The sequence below is a fragment of the Caloenas nicobarica genome, chromosome 1 (assembly GCF_036013445.1).
Source record: "Caloenas nicobarica isolate bCalNic1 chromosome 1, bCalNic1.hap1, whole genome shotgun sequence".
Taxonomy (NCBI): domain Eukaryota; kingdom Metazoa; phylum Chordata; class Aves; order Columbiformes; family Columbidae; genus Caloenas; species Caloenas nicobarica.
The window spans coordinates 85,253,454-85,281,402 of NC_088245.1; the positions used below are offsets into that span (position 1 = coordinate 85,253,454).

Below are 27,949 nucleotides of genomic sequence, written 5' to 3' on the forward strand. Positions count from 1 at the left end.
AGCTGGGGCCTGCAGTGGAGCCGCAGCCCGGAGCAGCAGCCGCGGCGGGGCCTGGAGAGACTCAGCGCCGCTCGGCCGGGGCCCCCCGCACCGGAGCCCGGGGAGCCCCTGGGGAGGAAGCCGAGGCCCGGCGGAAGTCGGCGGAGGCGACCGCTCAGCCCCGCGCAGGCCCGTGAGCCGCCGCGGCCTCCCGTGGTAGCCGGGCCCGGGCAAGAGCAGCTGGGGCCTGGGGGGAAGCCAGGGACAGCCTCCGGGCAGCCGGGGTGGGGGGACACCCCCGTAGCTTGGCGGGGTGGAGGAGACACCCTGCCCGCCGCCCCCCTGCCCCATCCGCAGCCGTGAGGGGACACCCCGTTAGGCAGCCCCGCTCTAGGCGCGAGGGACGCCCCGGCGGCCCCTCGACCCCCCTCCCCCCCCTCGCTGGCAGGCCGGGGCGCAGCCGCCAGCCAGCCCCCTTCCCGCACCTGGCGAGAGAGCTTAGCACTTGCCCCCTTCCCCACTAACGAGCCAAGGCTGGGCAGAGGCCCCTGACACCAAGCCCTGTAACTGTCTAGGAGCAGGTCTGCTCTTCCTCGCTGTGGAGTGGAGCCTCCTGGAGCTCTCTCAATACCTGTTCAGGGGAGAGGCATCCTCAGACCACAGATTCTGAGGGCTGTGAGAATAACCCTTACCACCCACTCGCCTCTGCTACTGAGGAAATTCCTCTCTCAAGCAGAGGAGACAGCTCTTCCCCAGACCAGATAGTAACAGGTGAGTCTCCACAGAAGAAATTGCATATGCCCAAGAGAGGCAGTCCCCAAGGCAGAAATAAGTAGCACCTCTAGATACTTACCTAATAATTTTAATTATTTACATTTGCTCAGGAGGCAGCAGCGAAAGCAAAACAAAGGAGAAAAAGTAGAGCCAGATTTAGATATTCTTCCCTTTTCCAGTTGCTGTTAACCACTGGAGATAAAGGTAATTTCCAATACTGACCTCATCCTTCTTCATCACAAGGAAGATCCCTCATTCCCCAATCCCGAGAGGGTTTTCTTCAAATATCCTGTGCAAGGAGGGAAGACACACCTCCCAGATACAGGGAAAGGAAAAGGCAGTCTTCGCTGTTAATAGTCACAGAGATAGCACGATTTTTTTCACAGAGATTTGCCCACCATTAAGGACAAGGTGCAGCTAGAGGAAAGAGGAAATTTACAGGTAGGGAGACTGAGGAAATTGATTTTTGAAATAATCTGACAATCAGTGAAAAGGCTGCCTCCCAGGGGAACACCCTTTTGGTCCTTAGCTGCCAGAAGGGAGAGAGGATCTCCATCCTGGGATAAAACCAGCAGTTTTAGGGGACTGACAATCCCAAACAGATTGTTTTAATACTCAAGATCCTGAATTCATCCACGATCCCTTCGCCCTCAAAATATTTCTTGAAGAAGGTCTTGGAATATTTGACAGCAACGGTCTGAGGATGGGTCTTAGAGAAAGAGTGTGAAGGACAGTACCCCAGAAACCAGCACTGAAGATAATCCACCTTCCTCCAGAAAATCTTCCAGACAGAGTGAGTGACCACATTTTATCACTTCTCTATTCCTAGCTGTCCTTCTCCTTTGCCCTCTCTCCTTGTTTTCCAGGTCTCGTCTCACTGTATCTGCTTTCCTTTTAATCCTTTCTCTCTGTTCCTGAACCTCTCCCTAGCCTTATTTTTCCGTATGTCTTTCTCCATCTCTCTCATTTTCCCTTATATGCTATATGGAATTGACCTAATTCTTTCCCTCAGTGTTTAGCTTATGGGAGACCTTAGCCCTGGTTAATTGTGAGAAACCTCTTTACCCATTTCCCTTTTACTTTTTCTCACTGGTGTATTCATCGTAGGCTCAGCCTTTATCCTCACCAGTGTGAAATTAATTTCTGTCATTTGGGGGTCATTGAGAAGGCCATAATACTGGCCAAAAAAACCTGTTGAAGAGACAGGAGGAGTGATTTGTACCACTAGTGTACAAGAATCCACCTGTGGGGTTGGAGTGTCAGTTTTTCTCCGTTTGGGTCCTACTATACTTGTAACTGTGGGAATAACTGTGTGATGCAGACCTCTACTGTGCCTGGGAGCTGAATGTACAGATCCCAGTGCTAGTGCTCAGAGATGTGTGTTGTGATGTACCTAGGGGCTGTGGGATGAATTCTGGAAAGAGTGCCCTTGACAGTGGGTCCTGTGGTGCTCCAGGGCCTGGGAATGAAAATGGTGACAGTGCTGGTGGAATCTGCTCTAAAAGCCAAAAGAAGCCATTTGTTGCCACTATTCTTCATCTGTGTTTTTTATGCTGTATTCAGGGGCTAGGAATGTGACTCCTAATGCTTGTGATATGGTAAGCCAAACTGGCTGCTTTTTGTAAATAAGGCAGTTAATTTCAGTCACAAATGAATATTCTGACACTAACTTAGTGATTTCCTGAGAAATCAAGTCTGAGGCGGACTTAAATGAAGCCAAAGCAGATTCTTGTACCAGAAGAATCATGCCTAAGGATATCTCACCTGAGATATTCCAGTTTATGTTATTGAGTGAGATAGCAGTGAGGAAATCCAAGATCAAAGAGTCCTTGGCCCAGACAGGAACCCTTCTAGAATCCATTTGGGAACACAGTGGTTAACAGGGAGTCCCTGAAGAAGGAACTCCTTAGTGTAATTTGCAAGCAAGATCAGACAAAAGATGCCAGGCCTCTCCAAAGTGATTCCTCATTTTGGCAAAGAATTTTTACGGTTATCCCTAGCTTCAGAAAGTGCCTCTATAATGGAAGGCTGAACCATGAAGCATATGTATGTTCTGGGGGTATTGTTAGATGCCCTCCTACCTGTTGCCCTATAGTTATGCAATCAGCCTGTTTTGAGTACAGCTGTGTTATCTAGCGTGAGGGAAGAGATAACTGTGGCATTTTGGCCTTTGTACATCCAAGGGGATAACTGACTTTTCATGCTCTTGATGTTAATTTAGCTCACGCTGCCCCCTTCCTCACAGTAGTGACTTGACATTTTTCAAGTGCTTTTGGCTCTGATGGATGCCAGGGTACTTTACAGAATATATATGCTAGACTTACAAAATTCTGCTCTCCCACAACAATTATCTTTCTGTATATGAAACTTGTTTTCTTCATTATTAATGATAAAGATTAAGATTTTATATTTGCTGCCTGAGCTTTAAATATTCATGACAAACATACAAGGCTGAAAGTCATATGCTGCAGAGTAATTGTTATTTGTTAATTGCCGACAGGGCATTCAGTGTTGACTTGGACACACAAAATTAAGACAATGCTCTGCAGATCTCATAGTCTAAACCACAGCTATACAAAAGCAAGGATATACTGATAAATTTAAGGAAGGAACTAATTTTTAGAGGACATAGCTCTTCAGTGTGATCATGGTATTTACATCAACTGTTTATCACAGGCTAAAATGCAGCTTCTTCTGAGGTGGAATACTGCAGCTGTTTTGTACCATTTATTTTATACAAAAGTATCCATAAAAGAAAAAGGGAGAGTATTATTTATCTTCATAAAAGCACTTTCATTTAAATGAAAGTGCTATGTCTTTAAGAGTTTCCATTAAGAATGTTAAACCAGAACACCTAAAACTAGGCTTTAAAAACCACATTTAGGTACCTGAGTAAATAGCCTAATTCTTTTAAGTGCCCAAGAATGTAGAGTTGACGTGAACAGAAGCAATGAAGTCTTCAACAATTGAGTAAGATACAGTTACGCGTGTATGAGTTTGTAAATTTAAATTTAGATATTCATGCTTCTAAAAGCTGACTTCTAAAGTTGAAGTAGTCTGATCTTGTCCTATGTGCACTCTGCTCCCATCTGAGAATTGAGTGTGTGGCATTTCTGAGGTCAAGCACTTATGTAAAATGAAATGAGAAGGTCTAGAGAGTTATAGGAAAAGCATTATGTTACTGAAAGATCATGAGGTTATATTAATGTTTAAGTATGTGTTCTGTAAGTTCTTGGGTTTTATCTTGAAATCTGGTTCTGTAGGCAAGTTCCTCGGGTTGAATAAGGAGTCAGAAAACTTGCAGTGAAATACAATAAACAGTTTGAGGAGTTTGGATAGAATTTCCGAGTCCAAGATGGTGTTGTGACTACTATAGTACCTTTTTTTTTTTTCCTGTAAAAATATGGCTGAATGCTGCTGTCTCTGGATAAGTTTTTTCTTACCCAAGAGGTACAAATATCTTTGCCCACTATCTCCTCCCCTAAATTTCAGTCGACCTTCATATAGTGGGAGATTCAGTCTGCATCAGAGTTTGGATTTTTGGCCCTTTATTTCAAGTGTCAGAAAAGGGGTATGGTTAATGGCAGCTGTGATATGAACAGTTGTCCCTCAAGAGCAGGACTGAGCTGATTATCTCATTTTACACAGCTGTCAGAGAGGAGTTACATCTCCATCATTAGGAACCAAAAGATGCAATGCTTTTGGACTCATTTTTCCATTTGTTTCTCCCAACTTTGGGTAGAACTGTAACCGGTGCCTCTCATACAGAACCCTCTCTGTTTTATAGTACTCAGTTTGCAGAATCTGTTGATGAGTGATGCTTCAGAATTGAAACTTTAAAAACTCTTGTTTCTAGCACTTTCAGTCCGGAAGACAATTTTCAAAATAAAAGTAGTGCCTGGATTAATGGACAGCCTGAAATGGTATCTCCAAAATGTTTGAACTCTCTAGTTGTGTTGACTCTGAAGCCTTAAGAAAAGCATTTCAATCTCTGTATTGCTGGCTGTTGCACATCATGTTACTTTAGCAAGAATATCCAGTTGATGTGTTCAACCTTGAAATGCTTATCATCTTGGTAGGGGTCAGTATTGCTATCTATTCTGCTGTTGTTTCCTTCTTCCTTGATGAACTTAATCTATAATATACTTCTGCCCTGTACTCATGTTTTCTCTTTAAAAGGCAGCCTGTGTGTGTATTGCTAAGGGAGAGCAAGCATGCTACAGTATGTTTTCACAATTAATTAATCGCAAGTTTTCGTTTTAAGTTTGAAATGAAAATGTGAAATACTGGGAATGTTTCAAAATTTGGAGACCTCACAACAGAGTCTAGGACAGATTTAATGTTGTGTCCTGTGATGCTTCGCCAAGATTTGGACTAGGCTGTCATTTTATCATTCTGTCTTTGACCTGCCTCGTCTTCTACTCCATCCTATTATGAACGTTGGAGTTGGTGTCTTAAAGGTAGACCACAAACAGATTTTGCTAGTTCCTGACCTTTGTGAAACCTTTCCTGAATCCCATCCCAGGCTTCCTAGCATCCTGTCACAGTCAGTTTTCTTCTCTGCACCTTAAAGGTCCAGCATGTTTCCACCCTGCCTACTTCTTTACTCTCATTTCCTCCTACACCCCACTTCTTCTCCCACTTCTCTCTGTCCTGCCCTTTACATATAATTTTCCATGCTCTCCCTTTGGCATTCTGTCCTGTGGTCCTGTAAGCCTAAAATGCTACTTCTCATTTCATCAAGTAAGCATCCACCTCTCTAGGATTCTTCACTGGCAGGAATCCTTTCTTACTGCCTCTCACAGGCCCCACCCTTACTTCCACACCTGCATTTTGACCTGTTCTTGGTTTGCCTTTTGTTAGATTATATGGTTGTGGACATAAAGCATTTTTTTTGGTCTGAGATTAGGTCAAGAAACCTGTTTTCTTTTTACCACTATACCAGGTGTTTCGAAACGATGGACTCATGCATGGAGGTCCATGGAGGATCAGTACTGCCTCTTATAGTATACTTGTAAGTGGATCTCATCCCCATATGAGAATCAAAAGATTTGTACATGGGTTTCTTTCCCAACTTCATGCATAGTGCATTTAACTCCGCTGTGGGAGTTATACTTTGGCTCCATCTTTTGAAACACTCTGTATAATAAATAGAATTTTGTTCCTCTGAAGATTTCCTGTTCCGCTAGGCTGAGAAATGGCACTTTGTCTCCATAATCCGACTCATTCATTCTCCCACCCTCTCTTTTCCTCTGCCTCCTTCCCTTCATCAGGAATAGCTGGATTTTAGTTGGTTAGAATGAAAAGCCCTTGCATTACATTTTCTGGTTCCTTCCAGCACTTCAGGATCTTTGTTTTGAGAACTGGAGTGAACAGTTTGTGCAAGGTGCAATACCTCATTCCTCATCTTTCTAAGCTGGTCAATTTACTTGATGTGAAGTCAAGAGATAAGGGGATGTGTGTTCTTTTTTGCTTTTTTGCCCCCTTTTTATGTATAAGAGAGACTGAATAATGAGGGAGAGGGAGAAATGACAAGTGAGAGCTTTTATACCTCAAGGAAAAAAATGTTTGCCTTTTTTTTTTAAATTAGCAATTCAAATTTTGTTTATGCTCTCTACTCTATAAAGACTGTGGCTGATTATGGCAGAAATATGTAATTACTGTTTAAAGTTCAAATCTGAATAATTGGGAAGGAATCTGAACTTTCTGTGGTCACAAATTAAAGGAGCAAAGTTTCAGAATTCTCAGTTTTCCCCAACAAACTATTTTTAAGTAAAACCAAAACAATTCTCCCTCCCTGTGAGGAACTTGCAGAGAAAAGAAACAAGTTGCTAAAATAGTTACCTCTGAAATTCCCTTTATCTCTATCTGAACAAAGCAGGCAAACTTTGAATGTGGGGAACTGGTCTGGGTTTTGGGAGCCGTATGTTCTTTGCAGGGTTCTGCTGCTCCTTTGCTGGCTGAGCTTGGGTGGTGCACTTCCCCATGCATGGCTTCCCATTTGTCCTGAATAGATTATTGATCCTTTATAAGGGTTCCAAAGTATAAGGATGAAAAATACTTTATAAAGGCTAGCTGTTCTTCTTACTTCTTACTTCTTACACCTTAATTACAGTGTGATGTTGAACTCAAAATCTCTAGATGCAGCTTTTCATGGCATTACAAAACAGTGAATTGGAGCATGATGCCCCAATTAATTTCTGTTTCATGGCAGGACCTGTGACTCCAAAACTGAAAGATCCTGTACCATGTCAGCCACCTAGAATTGTTTTTTAATTTTACTTAAGTGTAGATATTCTGATTGCCATCAAGCTGCTTCTAAGATCTCTAATGACCTTTTCTTGGCCAGGTCTCAGGGTCTCTATTCCATCTTCATCCTTCTTGGCTTCCCTGCTGTTTTTGACACTTGATCATGTCCAGTCGTGACACAAAAGTCAAGGGAGGACAAGATTTCAGTATTTTCCTGGTTTCTCTCCTGCTTTTCTAGTCATTCATTCAGTAGCTTCTGCATTAAGCTGTTTACCTTCCTCCATTATTTTTTTTGTAAGTTAGACATAAAGACCCACCTCTAGTATCCTCTCTTTGCTTTTCTTTACCTCCTCCATGCCAGTAATATTAAATTATGCAATTTGGCATACTATCTTAACATCTTTTTGAACGATTTGCAGCCAGTTTAAGATTGTTGAGGCCAAGATGGAACTCCAGAAAGCTCCTTTGAGATTTCCCTTTGTTTCCTGCTTTCCTCTGTTGTGAGCCTCCACAGTTGGGCCTGTAACATGGGTTTTCTTGCACTCTTCTTGCTCTGCGTATACAGGGTAGGAGTTCATCTTCCAGGTTCATGGCCTGAATCTCCTTCTGCTTCTTAGTCTCTTTGTGTAACCATTATGCTTCTTCATTTACCATCTTGGTTACTGCTAGCTGTTCTTGCTGGCCTCTGACAATTGTGTTACCTTCTTGTCTTATTAAAAACACAATTACTGAAGCTATCCTCCTGGCGTGTTTTCTCAGCACGTTGCCATCTCCTCCTTGACAAGTGTGTTCGTTGGCTATCATCCACCACATAAGATTCCAGCTTCTTGTACTCAGTCTAAGGGACCTGCAAATTTATGTTTCTCCCCTGTTGCTGTCTCTTATTGTCCTTTGCTCTGCTAGGAACACAAGCATGACATTGTGCGTTTCCATTTCTTGCATGAGCATCTTTCCACATTCTTCCTAAGCTGACTCATACCTTGATACATATCTGAAAATTGCCAGCCAATAGAGGCCAGATGTACTGGAAACTACTTATTTGCATATTTGAAAATTATTCAAAAGGTCTAACTGACGCTCTGAGGTAGTTGTCTTATTGCGTGTACCCTCCTCTCTCTGGATTCTTTTGTAAAGAAGGATGATTACAAAAGTAAATGAAGATCATCATAAGCAGGGACACAACATCTCAAAGACTAGGAAGGTCAGGGTTGGAGCAGAATAATATTTACTTGCAGTTGCAAGTATGTGTGTGGAAGAAAGGAGTGTCTTTCAATATCTGGAAGGAAATGAACAGGACATTTAGTTTGAGGATGATACCTCAAATGGAACATTTTATGAGTAGGATGCAGAAAGGCAAATAGCAATATTAGCGTTTTAAGCCCAAAGACGCTGTTAATGGGTGTGTGTTCCTTGCTGGTGTGGTTCTGAATCCTCTTGACCTTGAAGCTTGATACAAACCTTTACAAGGTTTGAACCTGGCTAGGGATTGTTAGGTGTTTCGTCTCCTAGAAGACAGTTAAGTCAGTTTAGTTCAGAATAACAACTAACAGAATAGTGAAAAGGAATTATGTTAAAACAGCAGTTGAGACCTGATTTATGAGTTTCATACAGTATTACTCAGTTCTTCTGATTATTCTGCAACTTCAATTTCAGCTGTGCTTCACTTCCAAACTCGTCTTTAACAGTCTTTTCTGCAGTGCTTTGGTAATCTTAACTCTGGGAGCATCTGCTGTATGTACAGTTTGGGCATGTGGTATCCGACTAATCTGCACTTGATACTAGTTTCCTCATTTTCTATGAATTCAGTACATAGTTCTTAATAGTGCTTGATACCCATTTCCACAAGTGGAACGAAATGGTTTGTGGCTTGTTTCAGCAACTATTGCAGAGTTCATATTGACTAATCTATTTTCAGTGGTTCAGCCTTTGGTGAACAGGTTCTGGCCACTTGCAGATTTTCATTTTCACTATACCTGACTGGCATTCATTTAGCCCTGGGAGCTCTCTTACACAGAAGCTTTGTAGTATTACTATTATTAAACTGTAAGGTTAACAGTAATTTTTCACTGATAGACCCATTTTTTTAATGGGAGTAAGAATACAGTTTTCATTTGTAAGTGCATGTTGCATTCTTTTAACCTTGCTTTATGGACCTATCTGCAACGATATGAAGATCTTCTGAGAGAGATATTCTGCACGCTGAGCTACTTCTGATGTTGTCTCTAATTTCAGGAACAGTCTACCTATCGTATCAGTGTTTGCATATCCTGTACTGAAGGTTTATACTGGATGTGATTCTGACAGGCAGCTAAAATTGAAATCCTTCTATTCAATCTGAGTGTTCCCAGGAAATACCTTCTCTTAAATATAGTTTCTCTACCACAGACTTCCTGGTTTCCAAGGGAAAATTTCATTCCAGATATGTGCTCATAAATTTGAATTATTCTAAAACCAATACCCAATACCTTTCTCAGTGTAGGAGTAATTGCTCTGTTAATGTTCTTAAAGCAAATGCCAAAGATTTCTCTTGCCTGCCTTGGCATATGTATAGAATTACAGCTCCTACTTCAAATGGTAAAATATTGCATAGTGATACTGAGGATGGAGGGATGTTGTAGAGGCATTTCTGCTGTGGTGATGTATTTTCATTGTGCTTCTTCAAAGTGCTTGGTTTACTTCTACTTCAGATCTGTTATTGTGAGGGTTGTCATGGGACATTTGGCTTATTATTAGAATAAATCTTTTATAGTAGTCTTATTACAAAGAAAATAATTTTGGGCTCAGAAGTATTTTAGACATACCAGTATTCTCAATATCACTTGCCGTTTCTTTTGACAGGTGTTATATATTCCCCACTTTCACTTACGCAGCACCATAAGTAAGTAAACTAATCTTAACTTTGAACACATATTTTCAGACTCTCTGAGGAGCCTCTGCAACGTTTGCGTAGTATTTCTCTCTGCATTTTTTGCTGCGTGTTTATATGGCAGACAACAAAAATATATGATTAGTTGGTCTTATTAAAATCTGGCAAGGCACTGCCTGTGCTTGATCCTAGCCTTTTGTGCCTGTAAAGATACTGTCTCCCTTGACATGAGAATATTTTAGACTTTGGCGGTAATGCCATCTATTGATAAGTTCGAATAAGCAGGTCAAGTTTTGTAAACTGTACCGGTTTGTCAGTTTTGTACAAGAGGAGTACATAATTGCTTTTGGAATTGGATCCTGATGCTTTTCCAACATGGGGGTTTTGGTGACTTTATAGTCCCCATAAGACTTCATGCTTCATTTGTACCAAGAATGCATGCACAGTCAGTGCTGTTCATTCACTAAATTCAAAATACAAAATTATACCCTGCTCGTGCACCTTTCACAAAATGGAGTGAATTGAAAAATCCTATGTTAAAATATGCTATTATGATATTTATGTAATTAGTAACTATTGCGAAAACAAATTTGTTTTCTTTTTATTTTTCCTTGAGACTTAATATGAACCTTATGTTGCTGAGATTTCTGGTGCTAAAGGAAAACCATAGCTGTGTAACAACTTAATTATAATAAAACAATTAGTTCAGTGATTTATATTAGGCTGTACATGGTCTAAAAGTTATTGTACTTTTCTAAGTCTGACTTTTCAGTACCATCTTAAGAGTGTTGTGTTGTAACTTTTAGCAGATTTCCAATTCAAGATGCCATAATTACTGAACCACCTGTGTTCTTTTACACAAAATAGCACTGAACATTCAAAGCCATTCCATCTTGCACACTAAGTAGTTTTGAGTAGGGGTATAGAGTCAGACCACTGTGACATGGACAGGCACAGATTGTGACAGTTTGTATTCGTATAGGTGATACCATACTGTGTGCTCTTAGGTGACAGTGACTTTGGTTGAAATCTTTCTTCCTTGTGGTTCATGACTAGGGAGAACTGCGTGCCCCTTATTACCACATCTGCACATCTATAGTTTGTTGGGAAAATGTTTTTGGCTTGTTCTGCTGCTCCCAAAGAAAGGAAACATCATTTTAGAGTATGATGATTTCTCTTCCCTCTTTGCCTCAGGGACTGGTTTTCCTCCTTTCATATGGCATTGCGGACAGGAGTGTACTTTCAAACTGCACTGCTTTTGTTTGGTTTGCTGATACACTAACATGACACCTACTGTTGCTTCAGGTCAAGTTTCGTTTTATGGACAATACCCAGCAGCCTCTCTTTTCCTTCTGGAATCGATTCCAGAAACATAAACATTTCCTGAAGGCTTCTCACAAGTAGTTGCCAAAATGATGGATAAAAATTTCAAACTATGCAGGGTGATCAATATCCTTTTGTATGACTTCTTACATGAAACAAATATCTCTCAGTGAGGATGTTTGCTTAGAGAAGATAAGATTTTTAAGTGTTTTGTTCATGCCTTCTTAGTTCATACCTCCTAATTTTTGAGGGAAAGCACATGTGTTAAAATGTCAAAATTCTCTTCTGCCAGAGTTAGCAAAAATGATTCTTTTCCCCTTTCTTTATTGGCATAAGAGTACAGGTCTCTTGCATGTGTAATTTACACAAGTATGTCAAAATTGCATTTTTCCATCAAAGTATCACAGAATCAAAGAATGTTGTGAGTTGGAAGGAGCCCACAAGGATCATCAAGTCCAGCTCCTGTCCCTGCATATGACACCCCCAAAATTCACACCGTGTGCCTGAGGGTGTTGTCCAAACACCTCTTGAACACTGTCAGGCTTGGGGCTGTGACACCTCCCTGGGGAGCCTGTTCCAGTGCTCCATCACCCTCTGGGTGAAGAACCTTTTCCTAATGTCCCACCTAAACCTCCCCTGGCACATCTTCTTGCCATTCCCTCGGATTCTGTCATAGGTCACTAAAGAGAAGAGCTCAGCGCCTGCCCCTTCTCCTCCCCTTGTGAGGAAACTGTAGCCTCCATGAGGTCTCCCCTTAGTCTCCTCTTCTCCAGGATGAGCAAACACAGTCACTTTAGTCGCTCCTCATATGGCTTCCTCTCCAAACCCTTCACCAACTTCATAGCCCTCCGCTGGACGCTCTCCAGTAGCTTTATATCCTTTTTATCCTGTGGTGCCCAGAACTGCACACAGCGCTCCAGATGAGGCCGCCCCAGTGCAGAGCAGAGCGGGACAATCACCTCCCTTGCCTGGCTGGCAATGCTGTGCTGGATGCACCCCTGTTTGCCCTTGTTGAACTTTATGTAGTTGGTAATTGCCCACTTTTCCAACACCTTTGTGTTTCAGAAAGTTTGCAATCAAATGGTTCTTTTTTGCCAGTTTGTTGGGTTTGAGTTTTTTCGTTTGTTCATTACCTCAGAAGCTAGGTGTGTTTCTGAATATATTACATGGATATTGTTAGTTAGATCACTGGATCTGTGTTTCAGGAGTGTAAATAGAGGTGGCCTTACATTTATAGGTGTTCTACAGCAATGTCTCTCACTGCTTAAAAGTCTGTTGTGCATTTCTTCCTTCTCAAAGTTTACGTTGAGAAACGGAAGTTTAATATCCTTTGAATGTTTTGCCTTTAGTGTTTCATTGGCTTGGAGGAGCAGCAAATAAAGCAAGTGTGAAAGTATATATAGAAAAGTAAATGTAGAGATTTATTCTAGAATATGCATTTTGTGTAGGCTGTGCACAGCATAGTATCATTCATTTTATGCCTCTCTGCTTCAGTTGTAACCAATTCTGACTGGCCAGCCTTTGAGTTCAGCCTTAGAGAATGCTTCAGGCTATAAATGTTTATGAACTGGATTCGGTATGACTCTTCTAGTGCTGTTCCCCACATTTCCTACATTTTTCAGTCCTGATATATAAGTAGCCGTGATCTTGGATAAGATCTGACTGTCTTAGAGCAAGCATTTGCAAAATAGCAGGACAGGCAAAGTACAGATTTCTTCAGTCCGGTGGCAGGGATAGCACAATCTGATAGAGAGAAGGCTGCCTTTTTTTTTTTCAGCCTGAGGTTTGATTTGCTAGTTGCAAATGTTCAAAGTAAGGCAGTAGCTTTCCTGGAAAGCTGTAGTGGAGTATTACTAGTCCCAAGTGGATTAGTGGTTATTAAAAGGTATTCAATGCTAGGATTTTCTTTAATGATGAATACATTTCCTTATGAGTTACAGATTCTCATCTGTTTAATTGTAGTTTTGGACCAGTGCTTGGCTGTCATTTTTGCATCCCTGTCTTGACTTGGGGTTGTACTGGAACTAGTTAGTGCTTGAGAAATGAAGGCTTTGCAGTCAGTTTCCAGCTGTCGATGGTGGTTATGACTTGGCTACATTACCCTTGGTTTTAAAGGCAGCCAAATACATTAACAGATACCATTTACTATGTAAAGTCAGAGATTATGAATTCTGGACTTCCAACTTTCTTTTTACTTCTTCGAAGTTAATTCTGGCTTGCTAATGTGGTAGGATTTTTTTCAGACACCCTTGGTTTTAGTTCAGTGTGTTTGTTAGTCGTAAGTGGGTTTTTTTCTTTGTTTGAGTGGGATCATAAGGTAATAGCTTGAAGGAAGATTTGACAGGCAATGAACTGGGAAGGGAAAGTTGGAAGAGTCATCAACTGCTCTGGTTTGGCTTCAGTCTTGTTTTATCATACCATTAAGTAGTGTCAAGCTGGTGTATTGCTTGGATCAGGTAAATAAGATACGCAGCACAAATTATAGCAAGTATTGCTGTTATAGTAAGTATTATTCCAATTAACTTAGTAGCCAATTACACCAAATATATTTTTGCACTGATAGTGTTCTGGAATGCCACCTTACCTGCGTTTTGACTATGCCTGATTATTACAGATCCCATATTGCCAGGATCCAGTGACATGATCAAGGTTAAACTTGGGGAAAAAAAAAATCTTATTCCACTGCTTTGAAATTTCCCATGTGATTGTTATTGGGTCTAAGTCTTGACTTTCTGTCCTGAATTACTGTCCAGTGTATGTGTTGTTAAAGAGCTGCTGTTCTTTCCTGAAAAGTAGTTCTTTCAGATTGGTATCTTAATCTGCCGTAGGTTTTTATAACCTAATTTTCTGGATTTCTGTGCTTATCTTAAAAGTGAGGGGGTGGCTGGGAAATTTGTATTTATTTTACTTTGGATTTGTATTGTTAGCATAACTGATATTTCATAGTGGTTTAACATACATAGGATGAGCAGCAGTAATTTGTTCTCTGATTGCACTGTGGAAATTAAAATTTGTATGAGGCACACTTACAAAAATAAGCATTCAACTGATATTTAGTTCATGTTTGTTTTCTTCCAAGTTGAATACTACTTTTAGTGATGGCTGTACCTGTAAAGTTACCATGCAAATACAACTGTGTTTCAGTTACGGGGACACCTCAGTGGCCTGTCCATCCCCACTGGATCAAAATACATTGTTGCTTTACCTTTGTATAATTCGGGAAGGAATAGTGCTGCTTTAAAAAAAAAAAAAAGTTTGAGATTAGATCAATGCAGTCAAAAAGAGCTACGTTCAATAAACAACAATTCGAGGAGGGTGGATAATGGAAAGCCTTTTGCAGCTCTGATCATCTAGTTAGCTGTGTAGCAAATAGTCATTGCTGTCATATGTGAAAGCGTGGCAGATGAGTAGATAGATAAGTTAAAAGCAGTTGGGCTTTTCCTTTCCTCCACAGACAAAAGTATTTTTCCACTCTTACTGTAGTGTTGCAATTTTACTTTTCAGTCTGTATGTGCACATGAGTGTTAGAGCATAGACTCTTGAGTGCTTTTGTGCTGTGAGAGTACTTCAGTGCAGAAGTGCAAGGTGTAATGCGTATGGTTGTGGGGGTAGAACAGGGAGCTTCTGTGTCAAAATGCTGGGTGCGTCTGTCTCTGGATCTGTGCATCCACACTGTATTATTGTCAAATACCTATTTTTAGAATGACTATCTAATTGGTATTCGTGCAGATGGGTGTCTCCTGGTCTCATCTGATCCACTCATCTGAGTGATGCACTTAGTGGGAGGTGTCTGCTGATGAATCTTTCCAAAGCATAGCGTGTTCATGTGGGTCTGTTCTCTCCTACATGTATGCATCTGCTTAATGTGTTACATGACTGTGTACATGTGTTTGTGCATTTGCCTTTTGTATGCACTAGCATGCTTGAAGATGGTATCTGATCTTTTTAAAAGATTAATTTCAAAAATGAAAGATGCAGAACTTATAGCCCTTCAAGACATGTTTCTTCTCTTTATGGAAAGAATAAGTGCAGAGCAAGGCAGGTTGTGTCCTTAGAAACTTAGCTATCTCAGTCCAGACTTTAAGGGATTGCTCCTAGTATAGGGATGCAGCCAATTATGAGTAAGAATTATGATCTTTCTGCTTGCCTTGACTACTACAAAAGACAGCATACAAGCTTGTGTGCTAAGTGTATGAGTTCATGCTGCTAAATATTTTCTTCATATGAAATAATTGTGAAGTAGAAAACCCTCAGTACAAGTGCTAGCCATGTTGGGCATGTGTGTTTTATTTTTGTGAGGGGAAATATATAATACTTATGAGAGGAAAGATCCTGAGTCTGTTTCCACCATGTGGCAAACTTCTTGTGTGACTTTGGACAAGTTTTTTCTTGTGTCTCAGATTTGGGGAAAATACTTGCCTGTTACACTGTGCATTAAGTGAGATTTAATTCAATGAAATGATATGTATATTTAGGAAAAACAGGTTATGGTAGGCAAAGCTTTAACTATTGTGAGCTTAATGTAGTCTGTTCCACCTTGACATGGTAGATGTAATTATCTGTATACAGCATTACACATGATGTTGGTGTTTTAAAATTATCTGTAATCCTAGCTCTAAGGAATAGTATTCATTATATTGTTACCTGATGCAAAAAGAGAGGCTAGGCCTTGGAGAGAAGTGAATTTCCCCCCAAATTAAGATAGTCCCAGTTCTGACTTTTCCAGATGATCTAATTAAACTGTGGTTTGTATATGGCATGAAAGAGTATTCCCTTTTAACTATAATTTTCCTCTCACCTGACACAACCTACTGGATCACAGTCTTGGTGAAGGGTCACAAGGTTATATTGCTTATGTAGTAAGGGAGTGAATGTGATACAGCTGCTGAAAAGGCTCAACTTCCTTTGACTAGTACTCAGTTCTTTACCTGGGAACAGTTGGGATGCTCTGGGTAAGACCGTCCTAGCAGTGTTACCATCATCACTGTCCTGGCTAATATCAGCAAGGATGGTCCTTCCAGGGACAGTCATAAGCCTTTTTGGATGATTCTGTCTGGCTGTGAATAAGATATATGAAGTAGGATGATCTTTACACAGGTACTTCTGATGGGGGAGAAGCAGAAGAGGAATGCGAATGGATTCTTCTGTTCTTAGGGTTCACCTTGTTTATATCTCAGGAGTTCTCTTTTGGCTCCTTTCTTCTCACAGGTACTCCTGCATCCAGCATCATGGCCTCTGACCTGGAAAGCAGCCTCACTTCCATAGACTGGCTCCCGCAGCTTACTTTAAGGGCTACTATAGAAAAATTAGGGGGTTCCTCACAAGCAGGACCTCCAGGGTCTGCCCGAAAGTGTCCCCCAGGCTCACCAACAGATCCCAATGCCACCCTGAGTAAGGATGAGGCTGCAGTGCACCAAGATGGGAAGCCACGCTACAGCTATGCCACTTTGATCACATATGCCATCAACTCATCACCTGCCAAGAAGATGACGCTTAGTGAGATCTACCGTTGGATCTGTGACAACTTTCCATACTACAAAAATGCTGGTATTGGTTGGAAGGTGAGGACTCGCATTGCTGAAGTACCCTTTTTGTCTAATTACAAGACTTATCTTCTTAATTCTGTGCAAAAAATCCTCACTGAGCAAAATAAAAACACAGATGTGAAACTAAGTTGACCAACTGGATAAAATGCAGAGCCAGAAATCCCATTTTCTCTGAGAATTCTGTTTTATGTGGTGGCCCCTTAAGAAGGAGCCTGCAAAAAAGCCACCACCAACAACCAAGACAAAGAAAACAAACCCCCCCACAAAACCTACCTCAATACCAACCTCTGTATCACACTAATACTATTTTCATTGCACCTTCTGTGGGTGTATAGGTGGTTCAGTCCCATATTATTCATCCTAATCCATCCCTCTCCCTTCTGCAGCTTCTGTTCTGCTCTCTTCTGGGTATATGTAGTGAGATTTGGCTTTTGAGTATGCACCGTTCTTCTGTTTTCTCTACTCGTTCCTGGACATACTTAGAAGGCTGTATGTTTTTGTTGTAGCACTTACCTGTGTCTCTTATTCTCTCATCAGAACTCTATTCGTCATAACCTGTCTCTGAATAAATGTTTTCGGAAGGTGCCTCGACCGAGAGATGATCCTGGGAAGGTAAGAAATCTGCATGCTCCTGGGCAAGCAATTTAAAACTGCAGAGAATAAGCCGGGGTTGCCCTTTCTAACTCATGGTTGGAATTTGAAACCTGAAGTGTAGGCAAAAATGGAAGCAGTAGTAAGATTTACTGCAGTGCTTTGGCTACAGAAGCATTCGCTTAAAGGGAACTGGTATAGGGGCCTTAATGATTTTAGCAATTGTTTTTCTTATCTGTGATCTTTGGTTAACTTTAGAGATACTGGAATAAGGAGAAATGGGGTTGAATTTATTTTATTCGTTTTGCTTCTTTTTCTTCTTGATCTTTGTGTGTAAAATGTGGGTCTAGGCCAGCTTGATCTATTATGGAAAACCATAGTGGCTGCTGGTGAATGGAAGGACTGTGACATGACATCATGGGTTTCATGGCAGCAAGATAATGGAAGTGAGAGCAGAACTACTACCTATTTGGACTGGAAAACATCTGGTGTTGGGGGAAAAAAATGTCACTGTCAGTTTGAATCTGTAGAAATCCTTTGCAAGTAAAACTCAGGAATTCAGGAATTTTTGGGCTAAGTAAAGGCTCATAAAGTTCTGTTAGTATATATAGATTGTAAAGGGTAATTGCTGGCAAAACCAAGACTTGGCATCTTGGTATACAGATATTATTACTGTTAAAAAAAACCCCACAAGCAGGAGGAGATGATGGGGACAAGAAGCTATGTATTTAAACAGAAAGATTGTCTCCTCCTCCCTCATACTAAAGTTACCAGAAAGGGCACTTGCTCAAGCCTTTTACTTCAGGTTATATTTAAAGGACTAGGTGGTGCTCAGTTGGCATCTATAAATGGAAGTAGTATATCTTTGAAGATCACTGCTCAAAAAATACAATTGATTATACGGCTTTTTCCAGCAAATCCTGACTGATTTCAGTGTATATGTTTGCAGGTGTTCATTGGCATGTTCAGCTGGGTTTATAATGAAAACCTGTCCTGTGCTTGTCACTGATTATTCAGATTGGAGGTTAAAATCGGCTAAATCACACTCTAGAGTTCTCTTTATACTTATTCAGAAAAGAGCAGACATAATTATAGACTTATTTTATGTCGAAAGGGACATCTGGAGGTCAACATGCACCCCCATTCTCCTCCCAGAAAGGGACAGTTAGATTGAGTTGTTGATGGTGTCTTTGTTGAGTTTTGAATGTCTCCAAGGATGGAGATACCACAACTGGGCATTTATTCCAGTGCTGCACCACCATCGTGAATAAATTTTTCTTTATATCTGATTGTAATTTCCCTTGCTGCAACTTGTGTTTGTTGCCTCTGATTCTTGTGCTGTGTATTTTTGAGAAGAGTTTTATTCTTTCTTCTTTTAGTTGAAGACAGTGGTTAGATCCCCTTAGCCTTCTCTTGTCTGGGCTCAACAGATCTCTCTATGTGAACTGCTTGTATATCATGTGTTTTGGTTCTTAGCCATCATGGTGACCCCTCTTTTGATTCATTCTAGCCTGTCAGTATCTGTCTTGCACTGGGAACCCCCCAAATGGGCGCAGTACTCAAGTGGAGTCTCACGAGCACAGACAAAGTGTGGTCCTTCTAGCTGTTTCTGCCCAATCTGAACATTGAGTTGGTTCTCATTAGCAAATAACAAATTTGTGTTGTGAGGAAGGTACTGAAAGGGCTGTGCGTGCCCAAAAGAATTGACCTATCTTGGATCAAAACATCCCTTGCTCTTCATGGTGTCCTGTCTTGGAGTGGTGGAAATGTAGAGCATTCTGCCTTCCACCAGCAGCATCAAACCTCATTGTTCAATACAACCCAATGCGAGAGAGGAATGTCTTTGCAACACCTAAGTCTCAGTTGTCTGATGTTCTGGAGGGTGGTCCTTGTGGTCCTAATATTTAGTTGATACTGCATTCTTCGAATGGGTAACCCCCTGCTTCAGGAAGCTCTCTGATTTAATCATGCATTCACCAATGGGTCTTCTTTCCAGGGCTCTTATTGGACAATAGATACATGTCCAGATATATCTCGCAAGAGGCGGCATCCTCCAGATGATGACGTGAGTGTTGTTTTTTTCCAGACACCATGGAGTGGGAGGGGAAATTCCCTTCTCGTTCCAGGGAGTCCCTCCAGCACCAGACCATGGTATCATTTTGGGGGCAGGGTGTACAGATGGGGAGAAAAAGGCTAGGGCTGAATGAACTAGCATGTATATCCTGCCAATTGGCTGTTGTTGCTGCTGCTGTTCAGTAGCAAAGTTAATCTTGTGTAAAGTCCTTTATCCTGACTCTTCAGTGACTAAGACCCACTCCTCCTCTTTTCTAAGCCATGAACTTTTACAGTGGGGGAGCTGGCTTCCCATCTGCAGTTTCACTTCTCCCTTTGTTCTTGATTTCTGCTCCTTTCCTTTTCTCTTTCTTCCCCATCCACAGATACCGCAAGACTCCCCAGAGCAAGAAGCCAGTAAAAGCCCCCGAGGGGCTGTTCCAGTTAGCACAGAAGCCTCTTTGCCACCTGAGGCCACTCCTCAGCTGTCACTCCAGAGCACCACCCCCATTACTAACTACAGTCAGGTGAGCAGCAGGGAAAAGGGTAGAAACCTTATGGTGGGGAAAAATAAGAGGGGGAGGAGGGTGTGAATGGAAAAGCGAGTGGTGAGGAGAGAGGGAATTGTGAGAATGGTGATATAGAGGCAAAAAAAAAAAAGGAAGAATGTGAAATAGCAGAGTCAGGAAATAAAGAGGAAGTGAATTTTAACAAAGGGCTGGATGGGGATAAGAATAAAGGTATAACAGTATTAACTGAAGAAAAGGCTGGAGCCAGTGTGCTTGCTCTAGAGGGAGAGGGTGGTGGTTGGTTTTCCTCAAGGAAAATGGTATTTGAGAAGATTTGTTGGGAGATGAGCTCAGTGATATGGGTTGCCAGTACATGTTCTGCCTGTATCTAGTCTCTGGATCCTGGTGTCAACTTAAAAAACCTAGTACAATCTAAAGTTATTACTTCTGACTTCCTTAGCAGGGTGCAGGGCCTGTGGATGTTGCCTCTACTGTAGCAGGGGGGCAGGGCCGTGAAGGGGCTGATGTGCCATCCCCACTGTACAGTGCCAACCATGACTTCAAGTTCTCCTACTCTGAGATCAACTTCCAGGACCTCAGCTGGTCCTTCCGAAATCTGTACAAATCCATGCTGGAGAAATCATCTTCCTCTCAGCACGGTGAGTAACTATACACATCATGTCGGATAGGGAGGTATCTGCCCACACACTGTTGTCGACTTGATCTATCCTTGGTATCTTTCAGATCTTTCCTTGTTTAGGAGCCTGTGCAAACAGACCTTCCTTCTTTGGCATGTTGTCATTATTTCTGCCAGGACCAGATAAGAAATCTGCATGTCCTTTATCTGTTGCTCCCCCTAGTTCTCTCAGAATAAAGAGGATAATGATTTAAGAATACCTTGTGTTGATATAAAAGCAAATACTAAAATGGCAGAAGCTTAGCAAAATGAAGTCCTGAAGAAAAGCATGTCAGAGAAGTATTCACAATCTATCAGGCTAGGAACCAAAAGAGGGAGGGGACTGTTACATGTAGAATTTCTCCAAAAGGAGAGTGGAAAGTCGTTATTGCTCAGATCTATTAAAACTAGGATTGTACAAGGCCTTGGAGAATCGAGTTTTATGGGTTCAGAGTGCAGAAGAGAGTGAGCATGCAGCTCCATTCACAGCTTGCCTTTTGGGGTCTGGGGGAGCAGCCACCAGAGGGCAGAACTGCCATAGGGATGGGTTGTCCACAGAATACGCTCCAGAAAAACCTCTGGTTGTTGTCGTGCCTTTAAACACTCTTCTAAATATTAGTCTGGTGTAAAAAGGAATATATTGTTAAATGAGTGCCTCGTCTGTGCTGTCAACCATCATATAGTGTAGGTGAAGTTTGCTACTCTAGGAGGAGCCTCCTGAACTGACCTGAACTTCAGTGAAATAATTTTTTTTTTTACTTTTACTGCTTTCATCATGCTGGCACTTGAGATTTGTAGTAGGAGCCTGTTGTGCGAGATGTTGTAGAATGAGCAAGCTACATGTATGTAGCTACATGTAGAGAAGAACCTTGACTGAGTGTGTACCTCTGTTTGTAAAAGCTTAGCAGCAGTATTTTTTTTTCCCCAAGTCTTCCACTGTAAGGTAGTCTAGGAAAACTTGTAATTTTGGAGGAAATTTTGTGGGCAGTGTTTGAGTCAGGATGGCAGTATTCATCCTTTTTGCCCCATCACAGTAGTAGGATGCTTTAAGGGTTGATTTTGAATATAGTGAAAAACTGAGGCTTGCTTGCAGATGGCCAAGTAAGGATGCTCAAAGTAAGAAATAGGTAGTTTAGGTTAGTGGCTTGTAATGCCCTTCAGTGTGGTTCTTGACAAAGGTTCCACAATGTAAGGGGAGAATGAACTGGGGAAAGAGACATAAGAGAGATGCCAAGCTCCTGATGTGGGGAAGAGTGGAGAACACCTGATGTCATTCCATATAGGGGGATACCTGAAATCCAATAGGACAGAAATGAGACTCTCAATGTGTCAAGAGGAATGAAAGTAATAAAGGAGCCCTGATGCATGTGATGTGCTCTGTGAACAAAAGCAGTAGAATGTGTGACCTCTAATGATCTGTGTGAGGAAAACTGTGAAGGTTCCTGACCAAGCTGCTTGTAAGACAGGAACTGAAGGGAGCTTTTGGAAACAGCAAGTCAGATTTATCAAGTTACCTGGTTTCTAAGTGTTTTGTTGTTTGCTTAATGGTCATTTCTAGGAAAACAGCATGTGCATGAAATTTCAGGAAAGCATGGGTTACTTTGATAAATACAGGAAAAATCCAGGGAGGAATTTAAGTGCCTAACTCTCTACTAGAAGTTTAAATACTGCTGGGGCTTTGTTGTAGGGCCTTTTGTTTTGAAGAGAATCTGGAGCAGTGAGGGCATAACTGTGCAGGTGATAGTTGTTGGCAGCCTGCAGAGGGCACTCCAAAAGCTTCATAAATAGCAGGATAGGTAGTGTGAAATTAGAGATGGATAATTTAAGGAGAGGTCTGATCCAGGCAGCTCTTAAAGCTCCTTCCTCCTTTCTTTTTTTACTTGGCAGGCTTCTCTTCTCTCCTTGGTGACATGCAGCCCTCCAACCACAACTACTACATGTACCAGCAGCAGCAAGGCCCCTCATCAGTGGGTGCTGCTCCCCCACTCCACACTCCAACCCCGGAGGGTTGTCCATCCCAAGGGGGAAAGCAGCAGGGTGGTGAAGGTTATGGCCCTCCACCAGTGATGTCCATGCACCCACCCCCAATGCAGCATGGAGGCTACCACCAGCATCAACATCACCCGCACTCCCACCCACAGCAGCAGCCACACCAGCACCAGCAGCAGCAGCAGTCGCAGGCTTCAATCAACAATGCTGGCTTTGGTGAGTCAGGGTGATGGAAAGAACAGCTGGGGAAAAGACAGCAAAGAGGTGTCCCCAGACAGAAATGCCACAAGCGAGCTTTCCGTATGTAGTGCCTACATTGTACGTGGAAAAAGGGAAAAGGCCAGTTATGATTGAAATCTGAGGGGGAAGTTGCTTTCTTACTGAAGGAGAGGAGGATACATCCACACTGGCTTTGGGATTCTCTTTAGGGATACAGGATAAAGGCAGGGGCTAAATGAAAAAGGACCCATCCTCGGTCTTCCAAGGGAGAAAGGATTTCTAGCTATTGTAGCATCAGGCGAGGAGCCAACCATTTTTATATTAAGGGATGGAGAGAAGGAGCCGTCGATATTGGAATAATCTTGTCCCCATTTCATTGCAGCATTTCCCCCTGATTGGTGCTCCAACATTGATTCCCTGAAGGAAAGCTTCAAGATGGTAAACCGGCTGAACTGGTCTAGCATTGAGCACTCCCAGTTCTCAGGTCAGTGTTGGCCTAGTGGCTAGATCTAGTGACTCTGACTAGGGCTGTAGTCTAGAATATGTGAGTTCTGTGGCCAGATCTTTTTTTCAATGTAACCGTGTCAAGTGCACGAGTTTCTCAGTGACTCAACTCTTCTATTTGTAAAATCAGGTTCTGTTAAAGACCCTGAAGTGCTTGAACACTGCAAGAATTTGGGGCAGGGGGAATTAATTCATAAAAGTATGTCAGAAAGCTAACTGAAATTTTTCCCTCCTACTCTTCCCTCCTCTACCTGAGTCAGTGAGACAGTATCCTAGATACGGAGTTCTCCAGGAGTTTGGTGACAGATTCAAAGCAATGAAGTTGGGTTTGTGGGAAGAAGATAGAATTTAGAGGTAGAAGACAGAAACTCTTTGCAGGGAAGACCACAGTGTGGGTACTGTGTTTGACATTGTCTTTTGTCCCCTGCAGAGCTGATGGAGAGTCTGCGCCAGGCTGAGCGGAAGAACTGGACACTGGATCAGCACCATATTGCCAACCTCTGTGACTCCCTTAATCACTTCCTTACCCAGACTGGTCAGCTCCCTCATCTGGTTGGCCCACAGCAGCCCCCCCGAATCTCTGATTCTTGTGCCCTGAACAGTGGCAAACAGGAGCAATCTATGAACCAAGGTAATGAAGACGGAGACTAAAATTACATGTAAATGAAGGTTCAACTTTATCCTAAACTACTTCCTGCCTTCCCAGGCAATGTAGCACTGAGCAACCCAGGGCTGGGCTGTCAGCTGTTTGTAGCAACTTAGCTTCCTCTGGCTTTAAAGAATTAGGACGTCCTATGTCTGTGGCCTAGACACAGACTGTTATTATGTGATGCATAGCATTGACAGGCAACCTCTCCAGGCAGAAATACATTTAAAAGGTAAACCCATAAAAGGAGAAGGAGGTGGTGGTGTTTGTAGGTGACCAACCGAAAGGAATGGCAGGGTAAAGAGATTGCTATTCCAGATGGCAGGAGCTGTAGGAGGTGTAAAGAAGAAATCTCTTGCACCCAATGTTGCAGAAATACTGACTGGACAAGGAGTAGGAGGAGAGCACAGAGAATATCATGGTCTTGATACAACTGTGATGGTGTGTGTCATCTAGTACTGAACTAAATGGATGATATTGAGCCAGCTTGTGGTGTTTCTGGATGAACATTTTCTTCTTTTACAATAATAGATAAACTCCTGCTGGTTCCAAGAACAAGATCCCTGACCAAGCTATAGCTTGCAGTTAGGACCCAACATCTGAACATCTCCTCAGTATCCCGTGGGTCTGAGTGAGTTGCTCTGTGGCTGAGCTGCCACTCAGTCAGGGCCAAGACATCTGACCAGAACATTAACAGGTTTGTCGGTTTTGTTTTTGTTTTTTTTATTCCTTTCACAGTGAACTCCTATGGTCAGCCCCAGCCTCCCCATCTCTTCTCCGGGCCATCTCCTATGTACCAGATGTCCACCCAGGACTCTCCAGGATATAATCGCCCAGGTAAGGGGTGACAGTAAGGCATGTTATACCAATGAACATTGAAGAACCAGTTCCCAAGCCCTTTGTGCATTTCTCTAAGCACTTACTAATCAAATGGAGCACTGAGGGTAGAAAGGAAGCCTGCAGTGCAAGGGACCCTCCATTTAGGGCTCTGCCATAGCTCTGGCATGGTTTAGGATTTCAGTGGCCTGATTTCTTTCACTTCACATGAATAGTCCTCTAGCTGAGCCTCACCCTCGGTTGCTTGAAGGTAACTTTACATGAGAAGCTTCTGTTGATGAAGTCCTTTTTGCTCTGTCAGCAGACAGCTGTAAGGAAAGTTAAGGAGGCTGAAACTTAACTTTGGTAGAAGCTGCTGTGGAGAATTTTATAGCAGACCACCTGCAGACATTGGTAGGTGCTGTCTGACAGGGAGAAATTAATGACAGTAGTGTTCTTGCTTGTTAGATTTTTGGAAGGGAGAAAGCTTGAATCCCTTATGTGTTCTTTTGCCCAAGGGCCCACTGTAAAAAAGCGTGACTTTTTTTATACTAACTCTTCTCTCCCCCTTCTGTCCCCTCTCCCCCCTCTTCTCCCTCTCCCTCCTCCCCCCTTCCCCTTTCCCCTTTCCCGTCTTTTTGGTTTTTTCTTGATTTTTGGCTCAGCTCACCATCTGGTCCCTCGGCCTCCAGGGCCTCCTCCAGGCGCCAATGAGGAAATCCCCGATGATTTCGACTGGGACTTGATCACCTAGCAAGTTACAGACTCAATAGCTGGTCCTTTGTGAAGGACGTGGGAGGGGAGGGGGACATGGGGTGAATGGTGCCAGCACCGCCCTCCCCAGCCTCCCTGCCTTGCCTGTATATAGATATATATTCTCTATCTCCGCCAGAGAAGCCACCGCAAGATGCTGCCGAAGATAATCCTTCCTTGCGTCCTGTTTTATCTTCTTTTTCTTCTTTTGTTTATTATTATTATTGTTATTATTATTATTATTACCAATAATTGAGCACAGCTCTCCCCCGCCTCTGGTGGCCTCAGATGCATCAGATTGACTCTTTCATGTTGTGTGGTGCCCTGTGGAGGGTGGAAAGATGGGTCCTTGGTGCCATGAAAAGACCTCGGAAGGCTGAATCCTCGAGTGCATCTTTCCCTCATCATTTTGCGTTTAACAATCCCTCTTTCCCTTCAAGGTGGCCGGTGAATCTGTTGTATTGGCTACTGGAGTGAGAGAGCCTAGTGGACCCTGGGAGTCTGTAGTTATGTTGTTTTGTAAATGTCGTAAAGGTCAGGGGGCTAAAGGGACACTGGAGGGGTGATCTTAGCTCCATGAACTTTCTTGCATGAGCAGGAAAAGCAAGAAAATAATTACAGTTTCCAAGCACAGAGAGAGGGTAGTCCCTGAGGGTAGGGGGTGCTTCAGCTGGGAGGGTAGACCTGAGTTTGGAGCAAGGAAAATGTAGCAGAGATGGTGTTTCAGCAGAGAAGTTGGGTTTCAGAATGCAGTGCCATCTGTGAGGACAGAGAGATTCTGAAGGAATCCTGAACTGTTTCTACACTGCCTTTGCAGTCTCCAGGTGAAGCTTACATACCCATCAAGTAAACAAAGCAGTCAGGGGTGTCACATGTGATTCAGCAAATTCTGTTTTCCAGAGTTTTTAATTTCACCCCCCCACCCCTTCAAGCCCTTCTTCAAAGTATGTAGTGAGGCTCTTACTTGCATATGCAAATTTGGAAGTTTTCTCCCATCAGTATTGGTTCAGTTGTTATTTGGCCCTCTGCCCCTCATACTTCTTTGAAGTCTGTCCTTGCCTGTGGCTTGAGAGTGCCAGCAACAGGAGCCTTGTTGTGTAGGTGCCAGTTCTCAGTCAGTGGTTCCCACTTCATGAATGGGCTGATGGTGGGAAGAGGAAGCTGCTGCTCAGAGTGGAGGTGAATTAGAGGACTTCTGGTCAAGGGGCTGGACCCTCTGGTCAAGTAAGTGGGAGGCCCTCACAAGTGGGGTTTTAAGAGGTGCATTAGAAGAGAGCGGATGAAGTGAGGGCAGATTTTTAAAACTGAACAGCCAAAGAGCGTTGTATAAAAGGGAAAAGGGTGGGTCAGACCCCTTGTAGTTCAGCTTGGGAGATGATAGAATCTAGGGTAAATCCAGAAGGATAAGTTTTGTCAGCACTTGCAAATCAGGAAGGTGGAAAAAGTTCTGGAGCAGGAGTGAATGTTGAGATGCCTCCTCCCCAAAGCTGTGTCCCGTGTTTCCCTTTTTTTTCTGGTATGGCTCTGTTCTGTTAAACCTCTTGTTTCCTCTTAATAAAGCTTTCCCCCCACCCATATTCCCTGTTTACCAGTGAAGAGAACCAAGTTGGAAATAAAACATCATGGCTGTTTGACAGACCTGGAGCAGGGGAGTTATAACCTCTACTCTGACTGCAGGAAGGTGGGGAACTAGTACTGCTTTTTAAATTTGCTATAGGGATAGACCAATTGGATCTTTGTCAGGGAAGTGGACAGTCTCATTGTATTGCAGGGGTGGTGGGACTTTTTTTTCTTTTTAAAGTGTGTGGTTGTGGGGGGAGTTCATCCTTGAGTGTTTCCAAGAGAAATGGGGAATCCCAGACAACTACAACATGGAGTCAGTTGTTATCTCTGCTGCCTCAGGATGGGAATGATAGAGCTTGGAAGCAGGTGAGATGGGTTTCTGTGGAAAGTGGCACCAGAGACAGCTTCTGGTAGATGCCAGTTCATGCTTTGCAGGGAATGTTACTGAGAGATGGCCCTGTAGGAGTCTGAAAACACCACTGGAAGGAAAACAAGATGGCTCCTTTGTGTATCCAAGTGTCCCTCACTTGCATATTCACCTCATTTGCATACTAAGTTGTGCCTCATTTGCATATGTAAATACATGCCGGTCAGTGTGCAAATTAGCCTTGTTCCTCTGCCCCTGAAATAAATGTGTGTTGTTAGTGGGTGGGAAGGCATCGGGTGGGTGGCGTGGAGCTCTGCAGGGTGCTTGGGTACCAGCCTGTGGGGAGGGGAGGGGAAGGCAAGGCAGCCTGTTCTGGAGAAGGGGTCCTGCAGGCCCTTGCAGTGTGGGGTGTCCCCTCCCGCATGGTGTGGCCCCTTGCGCTTTGTTCCAGTGGTCAGGGAGAGAGGGGCGTGGTCTCACAAGTTTATTTTTGTGCATGCTTTCTTAATAAAAAGAAAAAGTGAATG

The 27,949-nt window shown here is 42.7% G+C and overlaps 1 protein-coding gene across 2 annotated transcripts; it reads left to right on the plus strand.

Annotated features, from left to right (window-relative positions):
• Positions 1-27,949, plus strand: FOXJ2 (forkhead box J2). Of its 2 annotated transcripts, none has more exons than XM_065635960.1 (11): positions 1-1,546; positions 16,400-16,752; positions 17,275-17,349; positions 19,325-19,393; positions 19,767-19,907; positions 20,350-20,548; positions 22,453-22,770; positions 23,156-23,257; positions 23,708-23,908; positions 24,662-24,760; positions 25,405-27,949. In XM_065635960.1, exons 2-11 carry the CDS (start codon positions 16,420-16,422, stop codon positions 25,491-25,493), a joined length of 1,626 nt encoding a protein of 541 aa, XP_065492032.1. In that variant the 5' UTR covers positions 1-1,546; positions 16,400-16,419; the 3' UTR covers positions 25,494-27,949. The 2 variants fall into 2 exon arrangements, with proteins under 2 accessions (XP_065492032.1, XP_065492041.1); XM_065635969.1 differs by having other exon boundaries at positions 20,353-20,548.